This window comes from Macaca fascicularis, chromosome 4, assembly GCF_037993035.2.
Source record: "Macaca fascicularis isolate 582-1 chromosome 4, T2T-MFA8v1.1".
Classification (NCBI taxonomy): Eukaryota; Metazoa; Chordata; class Mammalia; order Primates; family Cercopithecidae; genus Macaca; species Macaca fascicularis.
Window position 1 is genome coordinate 101273379 of NC_088378.1, and position 27218 is coordinate 101300596.

General features: G+C 37.5%; 1 protein-coding gene across 2 annotated transcripts in view; it reads right to left on the reverse strand.

Annotated features, from left to right (window-relative positions):
- The window catches only part of CD109 (CD109 molecule), a 138498-nt gene that overhangs the window by 52998 nt on the left and 58282 nt on the right, over positions 1–27218 (reverse strand). For both annotated transcript variants that reach the window (XM_074037657.1, XM_005552550.5), the window contains exons 6-15: positions 22065–22104; positions 19699–19783; positions 14585–14681; positions 14187–14328; positions 13381–13490; positions 10898–11122; positions 10212–10313; positions 10062–10124; positions 8841–9017; positions 5482–5634 (exon numbers count right to left, since the gene is read on the reverse strand). In XM_074037657.1, the coding sequence (XP_073893758.1) occupies positions 5482–5634; positions 8841–9017; positions 10062–10124; positions 10212–10313; positions 10898–11122; positions 13381–13490; positions 14187–14328; positions 14585–14681; positions 19699–19736 (1107 nt within the window). In that variant the 5' untranslated portion in view covers positions 19737–19783; positions 22065–22104. The remainder of the gene's footprint in view (positions 1–5481; positions 5635–8840; positions 9018–10061; positions 10125–10211; positions 10314–10897; positions 11123–13380; positions 13491–14186; positions 14329–14584; positions 14682–19698; positions 19784–22064; positions 22105–27218) is intronic.

Below are 27218 nucleotides of genomic sequence, written 5' to 3' on the forward strand. Positions count from 1 at the left end.
AAATACAAAATTAGCTAGACATGGTGACACATGCCTGTAATTCCAGCTACTTGGGAGGCTGAGGCAGGAGAATCGCTTGAACCCGGAGATGGAGGTTGCGGTGAGTCAAGATCATGCCATTGCACTCCCGCCTAGGCAAAAAGAGGGAAACTCCATCTCCAAAAAAAAAAAAAGTGAGCAAAGGAAATGAACCAACACTTTTCAATAGAAGTCATAGAAGTCATACATGTGGCCTACAATCATATGAGAAAAAGCTCAACATCACTGATCATTAGAGAAATGAAAATCAGAACCATAAAGAGTCCAAGTGCAGTGCTCACACCTGTAATCCCAGCACTTTGGGAGGCCAAAGCAGGAGGATCACTTGAGGTCAGGAGTTTGAACCCAGCCTGTCCAACATGGTGAAATCCTGTCTCTATTGAAATACAAAACCAGCTGGGCGTGGTTGCTCACGCCTATAATCCCAGCTACTTGGGAGACTGAGGCAGGAGAATTACTTGAACCCAGGAGGTGAAGGTTGTAGTAAGCCAAGATCACGTCACTGCACTCCAGCTTGGGTAACAGACCGAGATTTTGTCAAGCAAATTTTGCTAACAGACCATGTACGTGGTGGCTCACGCCTGTAATCCCAGCACTTTGGGAGGCCAAAGCAGATGGATCACAAAGCCAGGAGTTTGAGACCAGCTAGGCCAATATGGTAAAACCCATCTCTACTAAAATAAAATTTAAAAATTAGCCAGGCATGGTGGTGCACACCTGTAGTCCCAGCTACTCAGGAGGCTGAGGCAGGAGAATTGCTTAAACCCGGGAGGCAGAGGTTGCAGTGAGCCAAGATCACACCACCACACTCCAGCCTGAGTAACAGAGTGAGACTTTGTTTCAAAAATAAATAAAATAAAATAAAAACACACAATGAGATACCATCTCACACCAATCAGAATGGATGGCTATCATTTAAAAGTCAAAAAAATAACAGATGCTGGTGAGGTTGTAGAGAAAAGGAATACTTATACACTGTTGGTAGGAGTGTTAATTAATTCAGCCATTGTACAAGACAATGTGACAATTCCTCAAAGATTTAAGACAGAAACACCATTTCAATACCAGCAATCCCATTATCGGGTATATATCCAAAGGAATATAAATCATTCTATTATAAAGATGTATGCATCCACATGTTCATTGCAGCACTATTCACAATAGCAAAGACATGGAATCAACCTAAATGTCCAGCAATGATAGTACACATACACCACGGAATACTAGGCAGCCATAAAGAACAAGATCATCTCCTTTGCAGGTATATGGATGGAGCTGGAGGCCATTATCCTTAGCAAACTAACGCAGGAACAGAAAACCAAATACCACATGTTCTCACTTATAAGTGGGAGTTAAATAATGAGAACACATGGACACATAGAGAGGAACAACACACAGTAGGGCTTGTCAGACAGTGGAGGGTGGGAGGAGGGAGAGGATCAGGAAAAACAACTAATGTGTACTAGGCTTAATACCTGTGTGATGAAATAATCTGTACAACAAGCCCCTATGACACAAGTTTGCCTATGTAACAAACCTGCACATGTACCCCTGAACTTAAAAGTTTAAATAAATAAATGAATAAACAAAACATGGTTACAGGGGCAAGGGGGGAAGGAAGAAGAAAATGGGAATATGGACATCAAAGGATACAAAATAGCAGATATGTGGGATGAAAAAATGCAGTTATATAATCTACCACATGAGAGATATAGTTAATAGAATTCTGATATTTGGAGTTTTCATTAAATCAATTTTAACTTCTTTTGTCACAAAAATGTAGCTATGTGAAATGATAAATATGTAAATTTGCTTCACTACAGTAACCACTATACTGCCTATATGTATTCCATAACATCATGTTGCAAACCTCAAATATACACAATAAAATTTATTTTTAAAAAAAGAAAAAAGAAAAAGCAGCATCTATCTCATAAAGAAATCTTCCTGTTCTCACTGGCTCAATAAACAAAGCATTGTCAAAGCTGCAGCATAGGCTAACGACAAGAAGGCTAACATCTAAAATTATTCCTGGAAGATCTATATACTTAAATTATTCCAAGGCATTCAAGAGGCTATTGACAATACATGTAAATTTAACAAGAAAAAAAAAGACGCCAAAACAGTCTACTATGACAGGCTCCTGACTCCCTCCTCCAGAACCAACTGGAGAAACAATAAAAGCAAGCAAGAAACTTCAACATGCATAATGAGAAAACCCCAGGAAGAGTGGCGGACATCTTGAATTGGTCTTGGGAGAAATTGCACAGCTTCAGTCTAAGGCAGAAGGCAGCCAGACACAGCAGCAGACATAGCAGTCAGAAAACAGGCTGGAGGAGAGGTTTTTAAATTTTGCCCTTATTTCCCTCCAGGGGGTTGCTCAGGACACACAGTCCTGGCAACTTCGCTGCCAAAATCAACAGCAGTAGCAGCTCAGACTGCCTGTGCAAGTATCCAAAAGATAATACCAGGTCAGCACCTCTGCCCTTCTAGTGTGGGAAAGTGAGGAAAACAGCAGACAGAACTATGTCCCTCAAGCATTCACTCTTCCTCTCCTCCTCCTCCAAACGCTCAGGGCTGGTGAATCATAACCTCAGGAGACCTTTTCTTACTGGTGCTCTTCTCCCCAAGGGTTTAAGAGTGAAACTCTGAATAGAGGCAGGCTGCAGAAAGGATCAAGAGTAATTCTCTAGTCCATGAGGCTAGTCCTCTCCCCTCAGGAGGGATTCACAGGACTTACACAGATTGGAACCTGATGCTCAGTCTTCCCAAATAGATATTATCACAGGATCTGCCAAATCAACTAAACTTCCAAAGAGTATAAATACTGTAAAAGTAAGACATCCAACTAGACAACATATAGCATGTGACACAAAATTACTGAAAAGGTCAATTCAATAATTTAAAATACGCATATCAAATACACACAAGGAGATAATGGGAAATATTAGAATATAAAACAAAAACAAGAAACAAAGGAAAATGATAGATACTAAAAACGATAGCTGACATAAAAGACACAATATAAGAGATTAAAGTAGGAGAAATACAGCTAATGAATGATCACTAAGCTGAATAGTTAACTGAGGAACTCTCCCAGAGAAACACAGAAAAGACAAAGAGTTAGAAAACATAAAACAAAAAACTAAGAGATATGCAGGATGGAAGTAAAAGTGTCAATTTCTAAATAACAAAAGTCCCAGAAGGAAAGAAAAAATAAAATGGAGAGGAAGAAATAATCAACACAGATTTCCACAATTAAAAAATGAAAGAACAGCATAGATTGAAAGGGCAGTCTATGATAACATGGAGCTAAAAATCTGTACACGAACAGAATGATCTGGCCAGGGTAGGAGGAGAAGGAAAAGACAGAGGTAGAGACCAAAAGGATATAGGAGCATACTAGATTCAAATATTGATAACCTTTAGAAACCAACAAGGAGAAATTAATATGGGTACAGTTTAACTAACAGAGTAACAAAAATAGAATGCATAACTTCTAAATCAGCAAAACAAATTTAATCTAGCCCACGGAAAAAGAATCTAAATTTTAAAATATAAAAAAAGCAGAAAAAAGTCCCCATTAGAAAAAGAATTACCATACTTATAAAAGCTTATTAAAAGATGTTGGCTATTAGATTAGATTGAAAAACAAAAGCAATATGGTAATATGCTATTTAAAAGATACACTTAAAAACTTACAAAAGGTTGAAAATAAGAAATGTAAAAATACACCAGGAAAATATGAACCAAAAGAAAGCTGAGAAAGCAATCTTAATATCTGGAAAAAAAATGTAAATATACGTATATTATCTGTATATATAAATATACTTGTAAATATACACATATTATATGTATATATAAATATGCTTGTAAATATATATATATTACATGCATATGTATAAATGTAAATAGAGCACAGCACATACACGTACACACATACAAACATACACATATGTAGAGAAGAAAAAAATGTAATTATATATTTACCAATGTATTTAGAAAGCTATAAAATAACAGATGCTATTATATTCAGTTAAATCAAATGCAAGATCTACAGACTTATAAAAATAATGTGAACTCAGGAAAAGTCAAAGAGAAAAAAATGACCAATTGGTTGTAAAACAAGTTTTCAAAACAAAAAGAAAAGATTGAAAAAAATAGTTGTATAGACTGAAGAAAATGTACAATTTTTCACAAGTAAATTAAATTTTACAATATAATGACCAAATCAACCTATGTATAACTTTCTTCCTGATGTATTGTTAATCACTCTACTGAATCCATTAATAGACATAAATTATACAATCTAGTTTACAACTGACAATGGTACACAAGAATATATCAAGAACATATAAATAAAAATCAAATGACTAATGAATATGGGATTCATTTATGCAATGCTAGATGTTCATATACTTCTTCGTTTATAAGTTTTCTGCAGAGTAACATGATTTCACCCCATGAATATACTGTAAATTCCTGATTCAATGGGAACTGCAATTTTTTTTTTTTTTTTTTTTTTGAGACGGAGTCTCGCTCTGTCGCCCAGGCTGGAGTGCAGTGACACGAACTTGGCTCACTGCAAGCTCCGCCTCCCAGGTTCACGCCATTCTCCTGTCTCAGCCCCTCAAGCAGCTGGCACTACAGGCGTCCACCAACACGCCCAGCTAATTTTTTGTATTTTTAGTAGAGACGGGGTTTCACTGTGTTAGCCAGGGTGGTCTCGATCTCCTGACCTCGTGATCCACCCGCCTCGGCCTCCCAAAGTGCTGGGATTACAGGCATAAGCCACCATGCCCGGCCCAATGGGAACTGTAATTAGTTATAACCATTATGTATAACCAAAATAGAACACGCTTCAAAAATTATCTAAAGCTCTCTTATCTAATGTAACCCAGAATTATGCAAGTCAATTTCCTAGTACTTCCTTGAGTGTCTTAAAATGTAACATGAAAATGAAGGAAAACTATAAGTGGCATTTTTTTATTGTATATATTTATGGAGTACAGTGTGACATATTGATATTTGTATATACTGTGGAATGATTAAGCTAATTAACATATCTATTACCTTACATACCACATATTGATCATTTTTTGCAGTGAGAACATTTAAAATCTACTCCCTTAGCAATTTTCAAGTATATGGTACATTAACTATAGTCACCATGTTGTACCATAGGTCTCCAGAACTTATTCCTCCCATCTAACTTTAGGTGATAATTCTCATGAAAGACAGCAAGGACACTAACCACATAAGCTTCTTTCCAACATAACCATTACCATACAGATTATTTTTTATTTGGAAGCTTTGCTAATTATTGACTTACACATGCAAAGGAACTAATGAAATTTTCTTTAAATATTTAAAGTAATACAATAAAGTTTCTTTTTTCTCTTGTAATATGAATTTTCATAATGAAAAAATAGCTAAACTCACATTTTCCATTGTAATATCATTAGAGGCATACATCAGATTCACACTTTTGTCAACAGCTACAATCCCAACTATGGAGTCAGGCTGTGTCACAGACATCCTAAGCGAGACTTTCTCAGATGGCTCAGCTTTCACTTTACTCCAATATAGCTTTATCTAAAAAAGAGAGAAAGGAGGATTAACTTATTTCACTTTTTTAAAGCATATTTTTGCCAATAGCAGATCAATGGCTCAAAATATAGCAAAGATTCTACATTTGCCTTGGCTCAGGGATAATTCTAAAACCATACATAACCCTTCTCTAGGGAAAGGAATAAAAAAACTACTCCCAGAGTGTTTGCAAGTCATAGAACTTCTCACAGTGGTATAAATCTGAATTATTCTTCAATTCTGAATCTTTTTTCTTCCCTTTGTCCATCTCCCAGCCCTCAGATCCCAGCCAGTGCTGAGTAGAAGACAGCAGTGTCTAGCATACCTGGGGAAGGCCACTATACAAAGGAGAAACACAAAAGAGGATGCCTACGTGTTGGTGATGTGAACTTAGGTGTGAAAGCAAGGAAAGCTCCTCCGGGACTCACAGAACCACCCTGGACTGGGGGTGACAGGAGGCCTTTCCAAGGGAGGGGGTGGTTAGAGCAAATACTAGTCAGGCCCTCATGCTCTGTGTCTCCATGGCCTTCTAAACTTCCTCACCATTACCCTCAGGAAAGCATGGTCCTGGACCTGCTAATCTAATACTTTATAAAGAGCATCAGTCATTGCATCCCTGCTAAACCAAATGGCCTTGTCATGAGGCCCCTTCCTACCGGGAATTTTCCTTTTTTATTTTTATTTTATTTTTTTTTTTTTTGAGATGGAGTTTCACTCTTGTTGCCCAGGCTAGAGTGCAATAGCACGATCTCAGCTCACTGCAACCTCCGCCTCCTGGGTTCAAGTGATTCTCCTGCCTCAGCCTCCCAAGTAGCTGGGATTACAGGTGCATACCACCATGCCTGGCTAATTTCTGTATCTCTTTTAGTAGAGACAGGGTTTCACCATGTTGGTCAGGCTGATCTCCAACTCCTGACCTCAGGTGATCCGCCTGCCTCGGCCTCCCAAAGTGCTGGGATTACAGGTGTGAGCCACCGCACCTGACCCCTACTGGGAATTTTCATTTCATCTAGCTCTATCTCAACATTCTGCTGTGCCAGTGATTATAATGTCTGACCAAGAGGGCCTTAACGTTCCCCTTAAGTTGACTCTACTTCATAAAGACAGGCCTCTTCCTAACTATAAGCCCCTGAGCGCCCTTTTCTTAGAGCATTTATTTTAGAAAATATGCAATTATAAATTCTTTCTCCAACCCTTTGAGATATAAATCTTCTCCCAGCCTCTGGGCAGTTTTACAACCCAGGCATTCTTTCTCAAGGACCTCGGGGCCATCCCTTTGAAGTATAATCATCAAGAAAGACAGAGTCCCAATTGATCTCAGTCTCTGTGGGAGGGTGGAAGCCTAACTTCAGTAAGTACTAATTAGCAAACACAGACTACCTAATCACATTGACCAACCTCCCAACAATGTCCTCCAGCACTTTTAGATGAGTTCACCCCAGTGCTTAAAAACTCTCCTGCCTTTTGTTTCAGCAGAGTTGAGTTTAATCTTTCTCTTCTATTGCAATAGTCTTGAATAAAGCCTTCCTTACCTGTTTAACTCGTCCAGTGCAATTTTTCTCTGACATGCCTCTCAAACCACTGTATGTAGGTTACTTTCTCCACCTACACACTAACAGGTGGGGGAGAGGGGGCAGCATGTTCAAGGCTTAGTCTTAGACCTTGTGCTTCTCACTCTGTACTTCAGAGCCCCATGGCTTCAACTTGCACTTCTGTGTGGATGATTTCTAAACCTACATCTCTTGCTCCTCCTACAGCTCATTCACTTATTCCATAGTCATTACTGAACATTAATAAACATTCACTAACTTTCTCTTGCTTAGACATACTCCATTTCTAATTATGTTGTTTCTTTATAAATGTGATGATTATCACATAAAAATAAGAGGAAGATATATCGTTGCAAATGGAACTGAAACTAATTTCCAATCTCTTATAGTTAAGAAATTGCTTGAAAGTATGCTATTAACCTACTCTGCTTCCTCAAAGTCCATGATCTTTTACACTGTAACTAGCGTTAGAACCTGGTCTTGCTTTCTGAAATGTTTAAGCCTCCATAACTTCTACTTTAAAATTCACCTTTGTCAGGCAATTACTAGGATAACTAGAAGTCAAAAATTGTGCTCTAACACTAACAAAACATAGTGTTATCTTTGCAAGAACTCTTTTCACAAGCTAAAAAACACAGAAGTTTGTATTATGTTTTAACAATCAAAGTGAGAGTAATAATTCTCAACAAAAGTAAAGTACAGGCCTGGCGCAGTGGCTCATGTCTGTAATCCCAGCACCTTGAGAGGCTGAGGCAGGTGGATTACCTGGGCCCAGGAGTTAGAGACCAACCTGGGCAACACAGCAAAACCCTGTCTCTACCAAAAACACAAAAATTAGCCAATCTCATAACCTAGTCTCAAAAAATAAATAAACACAAATTTTAAAAAAAGAAGGTACAGATCAGTACTGTTACTTCTCAAATATTTTAACAAATAAAGAAAAAAGAAATAGAAGAACCATACTCTGCAAATCACTATTTAAAGCAATAATTTTTTACATAAGAGGACCAAGAGGGCAGCAGTTGTTAGTGAGAGCAATGGCTCATTCTGATATACATAAGATGATGCAATCAAGTTTCTTTTCAGAGCTGGGTTCCAAAGGGATTTCCTACTCAAGCTGGTCACATTGGGCTAAAAAAGACACTGGTGCACTTGGAGACTAGACTCCACACGGATCCTCACATGCAAGGTAATCAAGCTCATTGAAAAGTTGCCCTGGGCTAGTTTCCAGCTAATTAAATAGATGAATGAAAGCCCAGCTCTGCTTCCACATATTATCCTAGATGGCCTTACTCCCTCCCACACCCTTTATATCATCACTGCAATATCAACACCACACGAATTCCATGTTACCACTGGAATTTTGTTCCTGAACAATATTAATTCAACCATTTGAAAAATTCTGAAACGGTTTCATGATCTGAGTTAAAGTCTTAAAAGACCAGAACCATAGTTTACAAATAGACTATCAATCCCCAATAACTCCACAAGTGAAAATACATATGTAGTGCTAAATATTAAAAAGTTTAACCATAGTTCTAGAAATAGAATAATGTAAATTTCTAACCAATTTGGTTTAATGATACTTTTCTAAAAAAAAATTACATTTCTCAGACTTCACTAATATAGTTTTCTTTTAAACATCATTACCTTAAATCTTACCTTATTTTTAAAAACAAGCTGAACAGGAATTTTTAGAACATCATTTATAATTTCCCCATCATCTTCAATATAATACACTATTACACAGGCTTTTGGAGTCCAAGAATTTTCTGGTGTTAAAGAGAAGATTGTTGAATTTGGTTTTCCTACAGCCACCAACTGTCCCCTGGATACTACCTGAAAAGAATAGTAGATGGGTTTAATTTATTGCCAAACCTAGTAGGATCTCAACTGAAACTAAATTAATCATAATTGTATGCATACACACAAATTATTGACTTAAACCAGCTTCAAAGTCTTTTTGAATGCAGGAAAACCTCTCTGACAAACACAGAGAGCATACACCGAGAAACAGAAAATGGTAAGATTAAAGTAATACTGATTGGAGCAACAGTAGCTTCATAGTCAAGAATCTATTTTTGACTGGAAGGAATACAGGGCACCATTGGGAAAGTTGAATTAGCAAAATTACATGGTCATGGATAGCACTTTTTATTTTCTTTTTTGTTTTTCTTACATTGTATAATTTTCTATAATGAATATATATTGCTTATCAAATAGAATTTTAAATCTTAAACATAAAACAAGATTTAGTTATCTATTTTAAATTGGAAATGCAAATATAGGTGAAGAAATGAAAAAGGTTTTTTATTTGATTTCAATGTAGAAAGGACAGGCTAAAAAGGTATGAGGCTGAGTTATAAAAATTAGTAAGTTTAATGTAGATATAAGGTAGATACCATTTAAGATCATTCTCAACCTAAATACCCATCAAAGGTGGACTGAATAAAAAAAATGTGGTACATATATAGTACGGAATACTATGCAGCTATAAAAAAGAATAAAATCATGTCCTTTGCAGGAACATGGATGGAGCTGGAGGCCATTATCCTTAGCAAACTAATGCAGGAACAGAAAACCAAATACCACATGTTCTCACTTATAAGTATGAGCTAAATGATGAGAACACATGGACACACAGAGGGGAACAACAGACACTGGGGCCTATGGGAGAGTGGAGGGTAGGAGGAGGGAGAGGATCAGGAAAAATAACTAATGGGTACTAGGCTTAATACCTGGGTGATGAAATAATCTGTACAACAAACCCCCATGACATGAGTTTAGTTATATAACAAATCTGCACATGTACCCCTGAACTTAAATGTGAATAAAAAGATGATTCTATAATAGATCATTAATTTAGATTCTATAAGAGATTACCATATAGCTTAACTCCTTCAATTGTTTGTTGCCACTAACCACCAACTCAAAAGGTGATCCCACCTAGAAAAAAAACTTAATTAATATGTACATATCGAAAGCAAGATAGTCCAATTATATTACAATTATCAAGTGAGTTGTAAGCATTACCTTTATATTTTCATCTCTTGTTTTTAGTTGGATGTATGTCTTACTAGGAGACTTAAACATACTATGAACTGCTATGCTACTTTTACTACCAAGAAAATAGGCCTGTAACAAAAGAAAAGGAGCTATAAATGTTCATTTTTAATAACACCTTGAGAAAACATGCTACCTGCTGAACAGTTATTAAAAACCAAATTTATTTTCACTTTTTTTTAATGCAAGAAAAATACATTCACCAGACATTGGATTTTCATCATTTTATAGCTTATACTGTAAAGAAACTGATAGCTTTAAAACACAGGAAAGGTGTATATATATATGTGTGTGTGTGTGTGTGTGTGTGTGTGTGTGTATGTGTATATATATTCCTTTCAGTTCTTTCAGTTTCTGCCAAAATAAAATTTCAAATGACTGACCTCAAACCCTAGACTAGGGGTTTGAGGAACTTCATCATATCTTCACATTGCAGTATTTTGCTGTGCTCTTCAAAATGAACTTACAAGGAAAAATTTAGTCTAACCTTCAGTCACTGTCATTAAATTACTTTTACCACTCTCCTCCATTTTATAAAATAGAAACATGTGTCCACTTCCTATGTACTTTCAGGTCTGACAGGTTGAGTGCCTACCACAATATTACAACTGTAATGGTGTTGTTGCAGTGATACAATGATGGGAAACAGATGGCACCTTCAACTGTAGCTCACTGGAATCCTCCAGGATTGGGAATTCAATCTTAAAAGTTCCATTTTGGGGGACAGTATAATTTATTTTCTGAACAGTTTCCATTTTCTGATTTCCACTGTTAGATCCGCTCCAGTACTCAGTATAGTTTCCCTGTGTCACTGCTATGACCACATTATTTCTTCTTTCTTCAAGAGTCAGCTGGTTGCCATCAGCACGGGTTACCTTCACCTAATGGTCAAAACAAAACATCTTTAAAACCCAAGGATTTAAATACAATTAAATACAGTTCCCATCTGTAGTATTCTCATGAAATTGAACTCTCAAAAATTATTGATAGCACTATAATATCCAGATTCGGTGGCCTCTCTCTAGGAGGCATCCAGCATCACTGAATACTCCCTTGTTTATCTTATGGATTCCCTTACCTTCCATGGCTCTAAAACAACCCCCTTCACTTCCTACCTCTCTTTCTGCATCCTCTCAGTGTCCTTTTCAGTTCCTCTTCCCTCTCCCTAAATGTGGGAATTTTGGACATCTGTTCTTTTCTCTTCCTCCAAGGTCTCAGCACTCCTATGGCTTAGCTTGTCATCTCTGTCATTGCACCCTGAAGCCAAAATTCCCATCCTCGCCTTGCTCTGGAGCTCATGCCCAACACCTCCAATTACCTGCAGGAAATTTCTACTTGGATATCCTAGACACCTCAAATTCACACATCTAAAATGAGCAACCATGTCATTTTCCTATTTTTGCTAACATCACAATTCTGCAAGACTTTACATTTCTGAATTTTCCCTCCCTCTCCCCCCCCCCGTCCCCCAAATCCAATGAACACCAAAGTCCTAAGCTTCTCTCTTCCATCCTCTCTACTCCCACAGCTACCACCACAAGGCTGCCCATCCCCTTACTCCTGGGCTACTGCCTTCCTCCTGCACACAGCCTGAGCAGTCTCCCTCAAATTCTGAGTGCACCCTGAACTTGCCAGCAGAGCTCGCCTTCCTGTCTCACTTCTTATCTTGCTCCCCACCTCCCACTCCCATGCCCAAGCATTTAAAATCCAACTAATCTTTTAAAAAACGGTTTAGACCGTCCTCTTCCATAAAGCATCCCATAATAACCTCCATGCCTATCCCACAGCCAACTCTCCCTCCCTGAACACCCATGGTTTCACTCTACTCATTCAGAAATTACCATTTGCAGCTTCAATTTTTTTTTAACTTACCTTTTCAAACTAAATTAAGATCACGGCAATTAGAAACTACTTGAAACAATAATTGACCCATTCAACAAGTGACCTCTCCTTTCTTCTTTCTTTCTTTCTTTTTTGGTGTTTTTTGTTTGGTTGGTTTTGTTTTGTTTTTTGAGACGGAGTTTTGTTCTTGTTGCCCAGGCTGGAGTGCAATGGCATGATCTCCGCTCACCACAACCTCCGCCTCCCCGGTTTCAGGCAATTCTCCTGCCTCAGACTCCCCAGTAGCTGGGATTACAGTCATGTGCCACCATGCCTGGCTAATTTTTTATATTTTTAGTAGAGACGGGGTTTCTCCATGTTGGTCAGGCTGGTCTTGAACACCTGACCTCAGGTGATCCACCTGCCTCGGCCTCCCAAAGTGCTGGGATTACAGGAGTGAGCCACCACATCCAGCCTGACTCCTCCTTTCTTTAAATCAGAGGTCAGCCAACTACTGCAAGCTGATAGTCCAATCCAGCATGTTTGTAAATAAAGTTTTACTGAAACACATTCCACTCTCACGTATTTATAAATTCGCTCTGGCTGCTTTCACGATACAATGGCAGAGCTGAGTAGCTGTGACAAAGACTGCATGGCCACAAAGCTGAAAATATTTACTATCTAGCCCTTTGCAGAAAAAGTTTTCCAACCCCTGCTTTAAATCCCTACAGAAAGTAATTTGTAACACTAATCTTAATCTGCCATGAGTTACAGTTATGTATATATTTTCCTGTCACCATCACAAAAACTGTGAACCTGAGGGTAGAGATTGAGCCCTTCTTAGCTCCATAGCCCTGCCCAACACCATGCCTTGCTCGTTGTCAAAATTCACACAATTAATGTGTTAATTCAACATCATCTCAAAAAAATGAAATTTGTTGATAATTTTTAATGTAACATCTTTGCTAGAACTATAATTAATCATTATAAAAACCAAACCGAAATTGCAATTTTTGACTACCATCTAATTATTTCAATTAATTAATAAAAGCTTCAGTGTAGCAATCCACATCTAACTTAAATTGCTTATAAAAAAATACATTTTCAAAAAAATATTTTTATTGTTGAAAACTACTTTTTTAGAAAAAATAGACAAAGGTCATTTGGAAACAAATCTACATGCCCCCCATATCTAAAGAAACAAAGTTATATACTGTTTGGCTTAAATTTTTGGAAAAGCATTGAAAATATTATTTCCCATTCTATTTCATTAAGCTGAACTTACTGCTATGGACTGGAAATAAATATACCAACTTACAGTGGCTGTGAAGTTGAGAGATGGCTTCAAGACTGTAGTATAATCAAAAAATTCAATGATGTAATCTTGTTGCTTGAAGAACACATTAGTGCTTGCATTTCTTGCAATACCTTTTTCAGAAATTGCACAATTTAGAAAACAGAAGTAATGTTTCACCAAAAGCTTCTATCCACCAAATCTCTCCATCTAACCTATTGCCAAACAGGTTTAAAATATCAGAGCACATAAGCCTCATTCCCGTATTGGCTTTGACACTACAAGCACCACACAGTTCTATTATGTTCTCTATGGATCCTTCTAAGCACCATTGCCGCCATTCTACCACAGTGACATGTACAACAGCAGCAAATTAAGGCCAATGAAAGAATAGTCTTTTGCTCTTTCGGGGATTGGCTAACGCTGTTGAAATACTAACAGAAAGGTCCAAGAAACTAAACTTTATTTGCATATTAAAAGTGAAAACTGTGTAGAAGCAGCTGAGATTTCAGCGAGTTTAAAAAGAAGGTAACCAGCTGAAAATGTAAGCCTTTCCATGTAGTTTTCAGGGGGAAAGAGTAGAAATGGGGAAAAAAAAAAAAATTACAAAGAGCTATCACATGTGGTTGAAGTAGTGACTTCCATAGAAAATAAGGTCCCCCATTACAAAATCATCCTGCAATTTAGACTAACAGTCATAACAATCTCAACATTAAATAGCATCTTTAGAAAGCCAGTGATGCTCCCAAATGAAAATGCCAGTTATAATAAGAAAGATGATAAAGCAGTGTCACATAAATCGTTTTACCTTCACTTTAAAGTCTACAAACCTGTAAGTGATTCTGTCACTGTGGCTAAAATTTCTACCGGTCCAGGGGCAGCTAGATCCAGGTGTTCAGAAAGTCCATTTGAAGAATCCATTATATTTTTCATCTCTTCATCATTAAAAGAGAAGTTTACAGATCCATTTATCTGTTTTGTTTAAAAGTTCAGTATTATCATTTTAGCAATTCAAATTTTAGAAATAAAACTCAAACTAAGTCACAAAATATGTTAGCTCTAGTACCATTTTAATCACTATAATTGCGTAAATTTTCACTTGTTCAGTGCTAGAAAGCTCTTGATTTTCTTACACTTAACTTTTTGTTAAGTCAATACTAAATCTTATTTCTAGAAAAAATACACATATTTTACCCATCACAAGTTATAAAACGTCTGCAAAAGTTACCTTAAATGTTTTTGTAATATTTTTCTTCTTTCCCCAAAAGGATAAAGGTAAAAATGTAAGTGTTACGTCTCCTTTCACTGGCTTCCCATATGTATACCTGAATAATTATAAACATAGTCTTTTTATGTATCAACTTGATATTGTCAGAACACAATACAAATACTACTTTCAATAGTATACATTAGCAATCCAACATTTTTTTAAAAATTACACTGGGTTGGGCCTGGTGGCTCATGCCAGTAATCCCAGCACTTTGGGAGGCCGAGGCGGGCAGATCACGAGGTCAGGAGTTCAAGACCAGCCTGGCCAACATAGTGAAACCCCGTCTCTACTAAAAATACAAAAATTAGCTGAGCATGATGGCAGGCACCTGTAGTCTCAGCTACTTTGGAGGCTGAGGCAGAACTGCTTGAACCCAGGAGGTGGAGGTTGCAGTGAGCTGAGATTGTATTACTGCACTCCAGCCTGGGCGACACAACGAGACTCTGTCTCAAAATAAATAAATAAATAAATAAATAAATAAATAATACATTATGGGATGGCAAAATACTAAAAAAAGAAAATTTTAAAAAGAAAAAAAATTACATTAAAAACATACTACTACTGTAATTTTTTAAACTAAAACCAACAAAAAATGTATTTAATAAATGGTGATCCTGGATGGGCACAGTGGCTCATACCTGTAATCCCAGCACTTTGGGAGGCTGAGGCAGGTGGATCACGAGGTCAGGAGTTCAAGACCAGCCTGGCCAAGATGGTGAAACCCCATTTCTACTAAAAACACAAAAAAATTAGCCGGGCATGGTGGTGGGTGCCTATAATCCCAGCTATTCGGGAGGTTGAGGCAGAGAATTGTTCGAACCCAAGAGGCGGAGGCCACAACCAAGATCGTGCCACTGCACTCCAGCCTGGGCAACAGAGTGAGACTCCATCTCAAAAACTAAACAAATAATAAAAGGTGATCCTTGAAATTAAGCTTCCAAAATGGGAAGACTTTTAACTATAGTACCTTAAAACAGTTCTTAAAACACACTCTGCCCAACCTCTGACCATCTGAAAGACTCCAGAAAACACCTGATCATAATTGGGAGTGACAGTTTCCTGCCCAAAGATTTTTTAAAGATTACATAAATCTTTCACTCCTAGAAATCTGGAGTGGCCCATTAACTGCTTGCCCACGAAACTTCACAGCTTTAAAAGATTTTTGAATGTCAGCTGATAGTGCAATCACCATGGTCTATTACTGCATGTTCCGGTATCAGCCAGGAAGGTTTATTAGACCGTAGATTCTGGAGCACCAAATGTGCTCATGGCTGTCAAAAATTGATTTTTTGCAGAAAAATTTAAAATAAGAATAATTTTTAAAATCCATAATACCAAACTTAGTTTCTGGTTTTTGTTTTTGTTTTATTTTGTTTTTTCGTTTGTTTGTTTGTTTGTTTGTTTGTTTGTGACACACTCCCACCCTGTCACCCAGGCTGGGGTGCAGTGGCATGATCTCGGCTTACTGCAACCTCCACCTCCAGGATTGAAGAGATTCTCCTGCCTCAGCCTCCTGAGTAGCTGGGATGACAAGCGCACACCACCACGTCCAGCGAATTTTATTTTATTTTATTTTTTGAGACAGAGTCTCAGTCTGTCACCCAGGCTGGAGTGCAATGGCATGATCTCAGCTCACTGCAACCTCTGCCTCCCGGGTTCAATCGATTCTCCTGCCTCAGCCTCCCAAGCACTTGGGATTACAGGCATCTGCCACTACACCCAGCTAATTTTTGTATTTTCAGTAGAAATGGAGTTTCACCATATTTGCCAGGCTGTCCTCGAACTCCTAATCTCAAGTGATCCACCCATGTTGGCCTCCCAAAGTGCTGGGATTATAGGAACGAGCCACCTAGCCCAGTCCAAACTTAGCTTCGTGAGTCAAATATCATTCTCTGCTACTTTTCTTTCTACGTATTAATTTTATCCTCTCTCATTATAGGAAAGTCTTTCCACGTGAAGAAGAGGCAATACATTTTACTGCCAGAAAGCCTTTTTTAAGTACATTTCCTGGGTTGCTTCTATCTCTATTGTGAAATGCTGAGCCAGACATGGAAGTCAATTTTGCTTTGCAGTCTATAAATCATAGCAGTAAATGGCTGCTTCCTGAGTCCATTAACTGAACACAGAAACAGCCCCTCATCTGGATCAACTCAACTCAAAAGCAAATCTTAAAATATAGCATATTCCAAACTAAGAAGAAAAAAAAAATCCACGTTCCAATGCCCCACACTTCCAAATAAAAACAGTAAAGTCAGTGGAAACCCTGGTTAGCAACCTTAGCATCAAATTCACTCATTCAAGAGTCTTCAAAACCTGACTCTACTTGTATCGTGCTAAAGATTAAATAAAAGCAAAACTAGAATGCCAGGATATTGTATTTTAACAGAGTTATATCACATGATAGTAAAAGGATCTTTAAAAACCAAATATAATTTAAAGTACTCTCAGACACAAAAATTTTAATTTTGACTTTAATGTGAAACAGATTTAGTTTTCCAAACACAAAGCTGGCTATAATAATTGTGAAACAAAGATACAATTATTGTCCCAAATAGAACCTGGAAGCATTTGGGATAAGTTAATCACTCAGAAAATAAAAGCTTGACTAATTTTTAAAAAGCAAATCAGTCCAGGAGTGGTGGAACATGCCGGTAGTCCCAGCACTTTAGGAGACCAAGGCAATAGTATCGTGTGAAGCCAGGAGTTCAAGACCAGCCTGGAGAAAATGGCAAGACCCCATCTCTATAAAGGAAAAAAAAAAATGAGCCAGGTATGGTGGCTCGCACCTGTAGTCCTAGCAACTCGGGAGGCTGAGGTGGGAAGAGCGCTTGAGCCCAGGTGTTCAGGGATGCAGTGAGCTATGACTGCACCACTGCACACTGCACTCCAGCCTGTGAGAGAGTGAGACTTCATCACTTAAAAAATAAAATAAAATAAAAAATAAAAATATTCTAGGATAGTATCATTAACAAAACAAGGAATTTTTTCTCTGAAAGCAGCCATAGCACAAAAAAGGACAAAAAGATTATAAAATAATACCTTCCCTTCTGATCAGTGGTAAATGAAAAAAATAAAAAAGAAAAAGAAAAAGAAAACATAAAACCCAAAAGGACAGGCTCTGGAGAACTTCCAGAGACCTGAAAGCATGGAGGTTCCTGGAGGTCAGCGTGCTCAGAAAGGGCATGGAAGCTCTGTGTTGCTTCCCACATGCCTCGCCCAACGCATCTCTTCCAGTTCTACAAGGATATCTATTGTAACATCCTTTGCAATAAGCCAGCAAAGTGTCTTCCTGAGTCCTGTGAGCAGCTCCAGCAAATTAGTCAAACCCAAAGAGAAGGTAGTGGTAACTCCGATTTACAGCCAATCAGTCAGAAGCATACGTGACAATCTATTACTTGTGAGTGGCATCTGGAGTAGGGGCAGTCTTGGAGCAAATTGTCATCTATGATCTGATGCTGTCTCCCAGTAGATAGTGTCAGGCTTGAATTGAACTAGAGGAGACCCCCTGGTGTCCCCTGCAGAACTGATTGATTGGGTTTTGGTGGGGAGAAATCCTCACCCACTTCTTCCTGACCAGAAGTCACAGAAGTCTTCTGTGTTAATTGTTGAATGTGGATATAGGAGAAACTGAATTTCTTTTTTCCTATATCCACAGAACTCCAAATATCTGGCTTTTGATTTGGTATGAAGACCTTTGCTGTGCTACATATAGCTTAGAGCTGAAATCTTAAGGGTCATGTTGCTTATCTATTTGTTCTTTCCTTTTTTTTTTTTTTTTTTTTTTTTTTTTTTGAGACAGTCTCCCTCTATCACCCAGGCTGAAGTGCAATGGTACAATCTTGGCTCACTGCAACCTCCGCCTCCCAGGTTCAAGCAATTCTCATGTCTCACCCTCCCGAGTAGCTGGGAGTGTGCCACCACACCCAGCTAATTTTTGTATTTTTAGTAGAGATGGAGTTTTGCCATGTTGGCCAGGCTGGCCTCAAACTCCTGGTCTCAAGTGATCCACCCTCCTCAGCCTCCCAAAGTGCTGGCATTACAGGTGTGAGCCACTGTGCCTGGCCTATTTGTTCTTTTACTAGGTATATATTGGATACCTACTCCACGGTTGGCACTGTAGTAGGCACCAAGGTGCTATAGTACATAAGACACAGAGCCACGTTCAGAAAGGTGGACGAGCAAACAGCAGCACTGTGTGACTAGTGTTATGAAGGCTATAAGGAGGGTTGGGGGCAAGTAGTAAGCCTTGAAATTACCTATGTAATGGTCTATTAGAAAAAAGCATTTTACATTTTTAGAAGCTAAAGTAAAATGTGAGAATAGAGTTTGGGACAGTAGAGAATGGGCTGGAGTAGAGAAAGGTGGAATGTTTCAAAAGACATGAATCCAGAAAAGAGCCCTGCAAAATAAACTAAAGAATCTGAACTTCACTCTCAAGCTACAAGAGAAGAGTCCTTGAATTACTTGAGGGCAATCCCAGCCTGCACTTCAGAGAACCACTAGTCTGGAACTCTGATGACGCTTTTTGCCTCAGCAAAACAAAATGCCTTGCATTGTTCAACACAGTGAGTGAAAAGCATGACAGCCACCATAGATCTGTTGTGTTAGGTGGGTTGGAAGTCTCTGTGTTCATACGATGTGATGTAATGGATAAATGTGGATTATTTACTCATCTGTTAATTGTAATAAGGCAACCTATTCTCTCCCCCAAGAGCTCTATCTCCATTATCAGTGGAAAAAAATAGAATTTAAGTAAAGATAAGTTACCTCAATTCCATGTCATCTGAAAAAAAAAGGGCTATCTATAATATAAATCCCTTAATAAGTCTAAGAAAGACCCTAGTCTATTGGAAATATTTTAGGACTGGGTCAGCTTGCAAGCAGAGCGATGGATGCAGAGAAATGTAGAGATCTGTCCTATGCTTCATTATTTATTAGAAATAGTCATTTACTGTCCACTAAGGTATTTTAATAAGCAAAAATTGCCCTAATATTCTGAAGTATATAATCAGCTTTTGGTCAAACAGTCTTATAATGGTTTCAAGTCATATCAAAAGAAAAATGACACTTACTTTGCTACGATGGTACCGTTTAAATGCTTAGAATTCATAGAACAGTATAATGGTGTCTGCAATGTCACTTCAAATTTTGGTAATACTGGAAAAGAAAAGCAAGGGTAAATCTTTTCACTATCATCTTCCACTGAACAAAATGAAAAATAAAATTGTTCTGAAGGAGTTGATAATTTGTACTATTTGAACTTAAATTCATTAGAATCCAAATACATATTAAGACAGATGAAAAGCCCTTTGTTTCACCCAAAACTAGAAATCCCTAGTTTGGTCAGCCTTATATAATTAAGGTATGAGGCCGGGAGCAGTGGCTCATGCCTATAATCCTAGCACTCTGGGAGGCTGAGGCAGGTGGATCACCTGAGGTCAGGAGTTTGAGACCAGCCTGGCCAACAAGGTGAAATCCCGTCTCTACTAAAAATACAAAAATTGCTGGGCATGGTGGTGCGCACCGGTAATCCCAGCTACTCAGGAGGCTGAGGCAGGAGAATTGCTTGAACCCAGGAGGCAGTGGTTGCAGTAAGCTGAGATCATGCCACTGCACTCCAGCCTGAGTGACACAGTAAGACTTCGTCTCAAAAAATAATAATAATAATTAAGGTATAAACCATTTTATAAGTACTAATACTATAATTGATATAAAGCACTCCACCAGAGTAAAAAATGTGTGTTTCTTTCCAGTCTGTAAAACTTTTTTTCTATAGTTCTCTGACGAAAGAAGCAACTCATATAATGAAGGTATGAGGCCGGGAGCAGTGGCTCATGCCTATAATCCTAGCACTCTGGGAGGCTGAGGCAGGTGGATCATAACAAGGCACCTCACCATTCAATTAACATAAGAGAAGTATCAAAAAAACCAAAGGGTCAACAATATAGGGCAGACCTTCAGCTCCAATCAAGGCTAATGGCCCTGAATGTACCAAGACACTCCTAGACTCTAGACCAGTCTAGGACAGGGAGACCAAAAAAGTCACATGAGTCAACTATGACTCTCCCAACCCCCACCACCAAGGAATTCCAAATGCCTCTTCCTCAAACATCACAGGTTTGCAATCAATTCCCCACCTCCACTATACCTCATGCAACAACATACAACCACCCAGTATACCACCACAATGGGATATAAAGATAGCCTATAAAAATGTTGGTCCCCTATGATTTATTCTTCTAGATCAGGGCTGTCTAAAAGACATAAAATGGGAGCCATATGTGTAATTTTTCATTTCTAGTAGCCAAATTTTAAAAGCAAAAATAAGCAGGTGAAATTAATTTTTATATTTTACTTAACCCCATATATCTAAAAGATTATCATTTCAACAAATAACCAAAATTTAAAAATGGTTATTAATGAACTATTTTTCTTGCTTTCATTTTTCTTGTACTAAGTCTTTGACATCTGGTGTCTCCATTTGGACTAGCCACATTTGAAGCGCTCAAGAGCCACACATGGCAAGTGGCCCCGCTACTGGAGAGCACAGTTACAGATCAGACTTCAGCAAACTATGACCAGCATGAACCAAGAACATTTTTTACAATTTTTAACTGGTTGGAAAAAATCAAAAGAAAAATATTTCATGACATATGAAAATTATATGAAATTCAAATTTTCATGCCCATAAAATGAAGTTTATTGCAGCACAGCAACAATCATGTACATATTATCTTTGGCTGCTCTCATGCTACCAAGGCAAAGTTGAGTAGTAACGACAGACACACATGGCCCACAGAGCCTGAGATATTACTACCTGTATATTATAATTTCTACTGCCTAAATAAAACCCAATCTCAAAAAGAAGCTCAAATCAAATGAAGAACTCCATGTGTAACCTCAAAATAACTACTCAAATTATAACTAATACTAAGATCCTATGCTTTCACTCTCATCTCTCATTCCTCTCCATTCACCAACAAAATAGATGGGTCCCACTGTTTTTATCTATGGGTTTCTAACTGATATTGTAAGTATGGCACCTGCAAGAAAAGGATTTACCTGAGAAACAGACCATCTTTACCAATGCCAATCAAATGAAAAATATGGAAGAGAATTTGTTAAGTATTTTTAAGTGCAACATTTTAAATATTTTATGATCATGACAAAGTAGAAAAATAGAAAAATTATGTTGTGGATAAGAAAAAGACTAGCATAATACAACTATAAGCGATTTTTTTCTACTTTTTTCTGTATAATGAGATTTTAGAAATTTTACAAAGGAAAAAAAAATATGTTTAGGCCTGTAAAAAAAAAACCAGAATTTTAACTCCATTGATATTTTTACTTCAAATAACACATCTCTTAAAAATTTCTCTAATCTCTGCTGAAAGTAACAAATGCTTTTTTCTTCCAAAGTAGGTTGAGGAACTCTTACCATATTCTGAAACCTGAAATGATTGATAATATGTCTGGTCCTATTGGGCAGGGGAAAAAAAAGACAAGAAAATATAAGAGTTTTTATTTATTTTGCTTGCTTGTTTACTTGCATAAAACAATTTAGAAAATTAATTTTTAAATTACATTTATAATGATACAATGAACAAACCTGTTTATTTTCATTTATGGAAGTGTATTTGTAGACAACTGCAGCATGAAGCCCGTAAAATTTCAGGAATTTTTCTTGCCAACCCGTTAGCATAAAAAGGTGACCTATCTTTATAATTCATTGCAGGTCATTTAAACAAACTGCTTAATCTGACTTCCATCATTTGTGAAATAAGCACTAGATTAAACTAGATAATTCAGGAATTTATGAAGCAAGGATAACACAGGTCAAACTAACAAATAACTTCAGATTTGTTTTGGATATCATTATCAAAAATTAATGGAGAAAGTGAAGTTACACATAACTCAAATACTTATAAATAATTAAGGATGGAAAATCTTCAGGGAACGACATGCTTCACCTTTCCAATTCCTTGAATTATTTTCTCCTATAATCCTTAAATCAATACATCCTATGCTGTTATAATAGATACTGCTAATTATTTCCTTTTCCACAATCAACAAGAAAACATGTGGGCTATTACCATATCATTTATCTAACTCTTCATATTTCTTCTTCTTTTTTTTTTTTTTTTTTTTTTGAGTCTCACTTTGTCACCCAGGCTAGAGTGCAGTGGCACAAACATGGCTCACTGCAGCCTCAACCTCCTGGACTCAAGCGATTCTCCTGCCTCAGCCCACCAACTAGCTGGGACTACAGAGGCGAGTCACCAAGCCCTGCTAATGTTTGGTTTTGTTTTGTTTTTTTTTTCTTTAGTAGAGATGAGATTTTGCCATGTTGCCCAGGCTGGTCTCAAACTCCTGAGCTCAAGCAATCTGCCCACCTCGGCCTCCCAAAGTGCTAGGATCACAGGTGTGAGCCACCATGCCCAGTCAACTCTTCATATTTCTAAATCGTTCATTCTAATCAAGGTAGCACAATAAATAGAACCTCTCCAAACTGGCTATGTAATTCCACTAATGAAATTTGTATTGTAAATTTAATTCCCAAATTTATCAACTCAAACATTGAGATGTAGCTATAAAATAATAGCTTTTGTTAACAAGTACCCTTGGTTAATCTAAAGCATCTGTACACCAAGAAGTTATTGTTCAGTCCTAAAAGAAGGCCATAGTTCACTTCAAAATATAAAACAAATATAATCACTAACATGCTAACAAATAAATTGTGTATAAATTGACTTCGACATTGTCATGTAAAGAAGATCCCATCTTTGGTTAGCTGTTGTTGAAAAATAAAAATTTTTTAATAAAAAAGGAAATCTCAAGAAATTGTGCTGTTTTGATCAAAGTCTTAAGGAATTTCATATTTGTGGCTTCTATCTCAAATTGTTTTCATATCATATAGTAACATTATAAATTACATGTATTTGATTCATTTATAAGTTCTAACATGTCATTCTCAAAAGTCAAATCAAGAAGGTAATTTACCTATTATCTGTTTTACTGATGAACATAGGAATGTTAGTCTTTAAGTTAGTTTTTGCTTTATTACTGAGGCCAGCACAGGCAAGACTATGGAATAAGTAACAATTATGATGTTTCTGTTTCTCAAGTTTCATTCGTATAGCAAACATTAACTGAGTAAATACGACATGCAAAACACCATCTGAGGCTCTATAAATCACAGTCCTCAGCATTAGAGGGTCTAGTGGTGGAGACAGACATAGTCAAGAACGATAATTCAAGACTGACAGGGTCCTGGGGTTTCATGCACTGTGTTTTTGCTCTAACTCTTGCCTATTCTTGACTTACATGTACTTCCATCCCTCCCCATTTTCCAGGGCTTAGCTTAAATATTGCTACTTCATTTTTTGATCATTTTTGTATCCCTCATAGTTTGTCCCTTGAGGTGTCAACCTAGTACAAAATAAGTGCTCAATAAATGTGTGTTTGATTAAATAAAAATTATTGGCTTTTACAAATATAGGAAATCAACTTACTTATTTGAGCCTACTTAAAACAACAGCCTGAAACTAAGTTTTAGGTCATCATTTGTTTAACACACAAGTAGTTTACATTAGATTATATTTGAAATGAATTTCATCTCCCCTCCTCCTCCTACACTGCCAGTCCCTGATCAGTCCTGGATTTTCCATCTTTCCACTGACCGTCTCCATCCCCTCACTCAGTCTCTAAACACTCTTGTCTTTTGTTCTCTTGTTACTCCTAAATATCTCTCTGACACCTTCCTTGTTTCCTTTATGCACCTGTTTCTGATCCTTAAATGTTAGCCTTTCCCATGCTGAGCCCTCTTCCCACTCTTCAGGGTTTTAACTGCCATTTCTAGCATAAAGACACCTAAATCCTTATCTCTATCCCAGATTGAGACTCAAATCCACCTGCTAGACATCTCCACCTCAACTTCTGACACAATGTCCTGGATTTATTGATCTGGATTTAGCCTCTTTCAAATAGCTTTTCTTGATTGCCCTCTCCCCATGGTGGGTTAGATGCCCCTTCTCTCCTATAATATCCTGTCTATAACTCAATCATCTTGCCTAACACAATATATGATAATCACTTGCTTCGTGTCCATCTCCTGTAAGAGACTATGAAATCCTTGAGAGCACAGAACCTGGTAAAGCATGCCTTCAATGTTTGTTAAATAAACATAAGTATAAATTAATAAATGAGTCCATTCTTGTCCCCAGTCTGGTTCTTACAGTACTCAATAAATCAGCCTCAGTTATTAGGCAGCATCTCCTGCAACGCATTAAAATAATCTTCTCTTGAGAAGGATCAAACAACCCTGAAGAGGCAAATGATCCACAGAGTAACCTTAACTCTCTGCCCTTTACGTAGAAGGAACATGAATGCCCCAAGGAGTGGAGGCATCCAGCCATCATAGAAAACCGAAGAACACAAAGGAAGAAAAGTTTTTCTTTTCACTGACATTTTAAATTGTTCCAATAAATCTAGAAAACATTTTGTAAGTGAGTGCTGACAGCATGCTTTCTACTACACAATGTCTTCCCAAGGTGCTTATAAGTAGTAAAATGCAAATCAACAAATAAATTATTTTACTGTCCAAGGGATTTGAAAAGCAGAAATGAGTTTTGTAATGTCCAGTGTATTGTCCTTTAGGCAAACAGGCCATACCAATTTTCAGAATTGATTCAGTTGTTTTAATGAAATATATAATCAAGTACAAAAGACACTGAAATATTTAAAATTAATAATAATTCAGAGAATTAACAGCCATTTATGCCATATATAACCACAAAAACACCGATACTGAGTACTTTCATTAATCTAGAACAGGGATCCGCAAACTTTTCCTGTAAAGAACAGGATAGTAAATATTTTAGGCTTTGCAGGCCATATGGTCTCTGTCCCAACTACTTAACAATGCTGTTGCAATGCAACAGAGATTGTTAGCCAGAGACAATTTGTAAACAAACAAGCACGACTATGTTCCAATAAATCTTTATTTACAAAAAACAGGTATCAGGCTACATTTGGTTTTTCTGCCAGGGTTTGCTAACCTTTAGTTTAAAAAAATGAATAAAATGTATTCCCAAACTCTTCTGTTCATTCTAGCTAACTAAACAAAATTTTACTAAACTTTACTAAAAAGGTGTAGCAAAAAAATCCAGTCCTTTTGTAGGAAGTACAAGTTTCTCTTACTAAACAATTTTCCTTCAGTTTTGAAATAATTTTATCCTCTTCAAAATGAGTATTTGTGCTAATTGTAGTTCATCAGATATAGTTTATGCTCATTCACTCTGCCAACAATTGGAAAAAGGCTAACCTGAAGGCTTAAATACTTGGGCAGCATGTTTTTTAAGCAAACACCTCCCCAGGCAAGAGAAGCATAACTCATGTCTTCTGAGCTCTTCTTTCCCCAATATGGTCACAGTTCCATGGGGAAAGCTCTCTCCTAAAAACCTGCTCCGAAGCACATGTATTCACTCTCTGTTTCTATTGGATGTAAGCCTGTCTTGATTAGATTTTCTAAACAACTTCTAAAGCAGAAGTAGAAAATAAGAGTCAGCAGGTATTCTTAGCAACCGCTGTAATTTCTCTACCTCTTGTCCCTGAGTTAGTAATTCGTTGTGAGGGTGTATGTTACAGAAACTAGACAAATGAATTTGGAAAGAGAAAACACGTTATTTTTACCACCCTTTTAAGAAGTATGCTATGACTAGAATACAAATTGAGACATGTGAATTACTAAAACCATCTATTTCAGTTACAGAATTTTTCTTCCCTAACCATGATGCCATCCAACTCTTGAGTTTCTATTTTTAACAAATTTGAAGAAATATAGCATATTCCTTGACCATTAAAAAATACATTTAAAAATGCAGGTCAGTTTCTTTCAACTCTTGCTTCTGGAGTAAAAAGCAATGCCAGAATCAAAACTAAGGTGCTGGTTGGATTATTTCTGCTTGTTCATTATGTTCTTTTATGGTCATTTCAGTTCCCTAATAGTTTGTTTTAGCACTACTCTCCAGTGTCTGGATGTACCTTTTACTTAAAGATTAAGAAAGGCACTGAATTTGTGAGATCTGCACATAACGGGAGGTTAAAAGGGAACTATGTCAGACTCAGTTTTGCATTTGTCCCCCAAGACAATAGATGTCAACTATGTCCACCTTCCATAGGTGAAGGACTACCACATAGCACTTGCAAAGGAGGTTTCCAAAAACTGGTTTTGCAACTCTTAACCCATCACCAAGGTGGAAAGGTCAAGATAAAAATAAAACTAGACGAGAATTTCAGGAGAGAGCTTTCAATGAACTAGGAGTGGCACACACTCCACCCTGGGGCATCAGGTAGAGTTGCTTGGCCCTCATTTCAAGCCCTAGGGAAAGGGGCTTCCATAGACAATGCAGACAACCGGGTATGTGTCCCTGGGAGCATCCTCAAGCTGTCAGTGAGTAGGCTCTTGACACACCTGAAAACTCTAAAGGGTATAATATTGGTGCTGACAGTGGAGCTAAGAGTGTGCTATGCTAGAAGTGGTCTGCATCTCCTGGGTGTTGAGGATCAGAGAAAGCATGAGCATTTTCCCTCA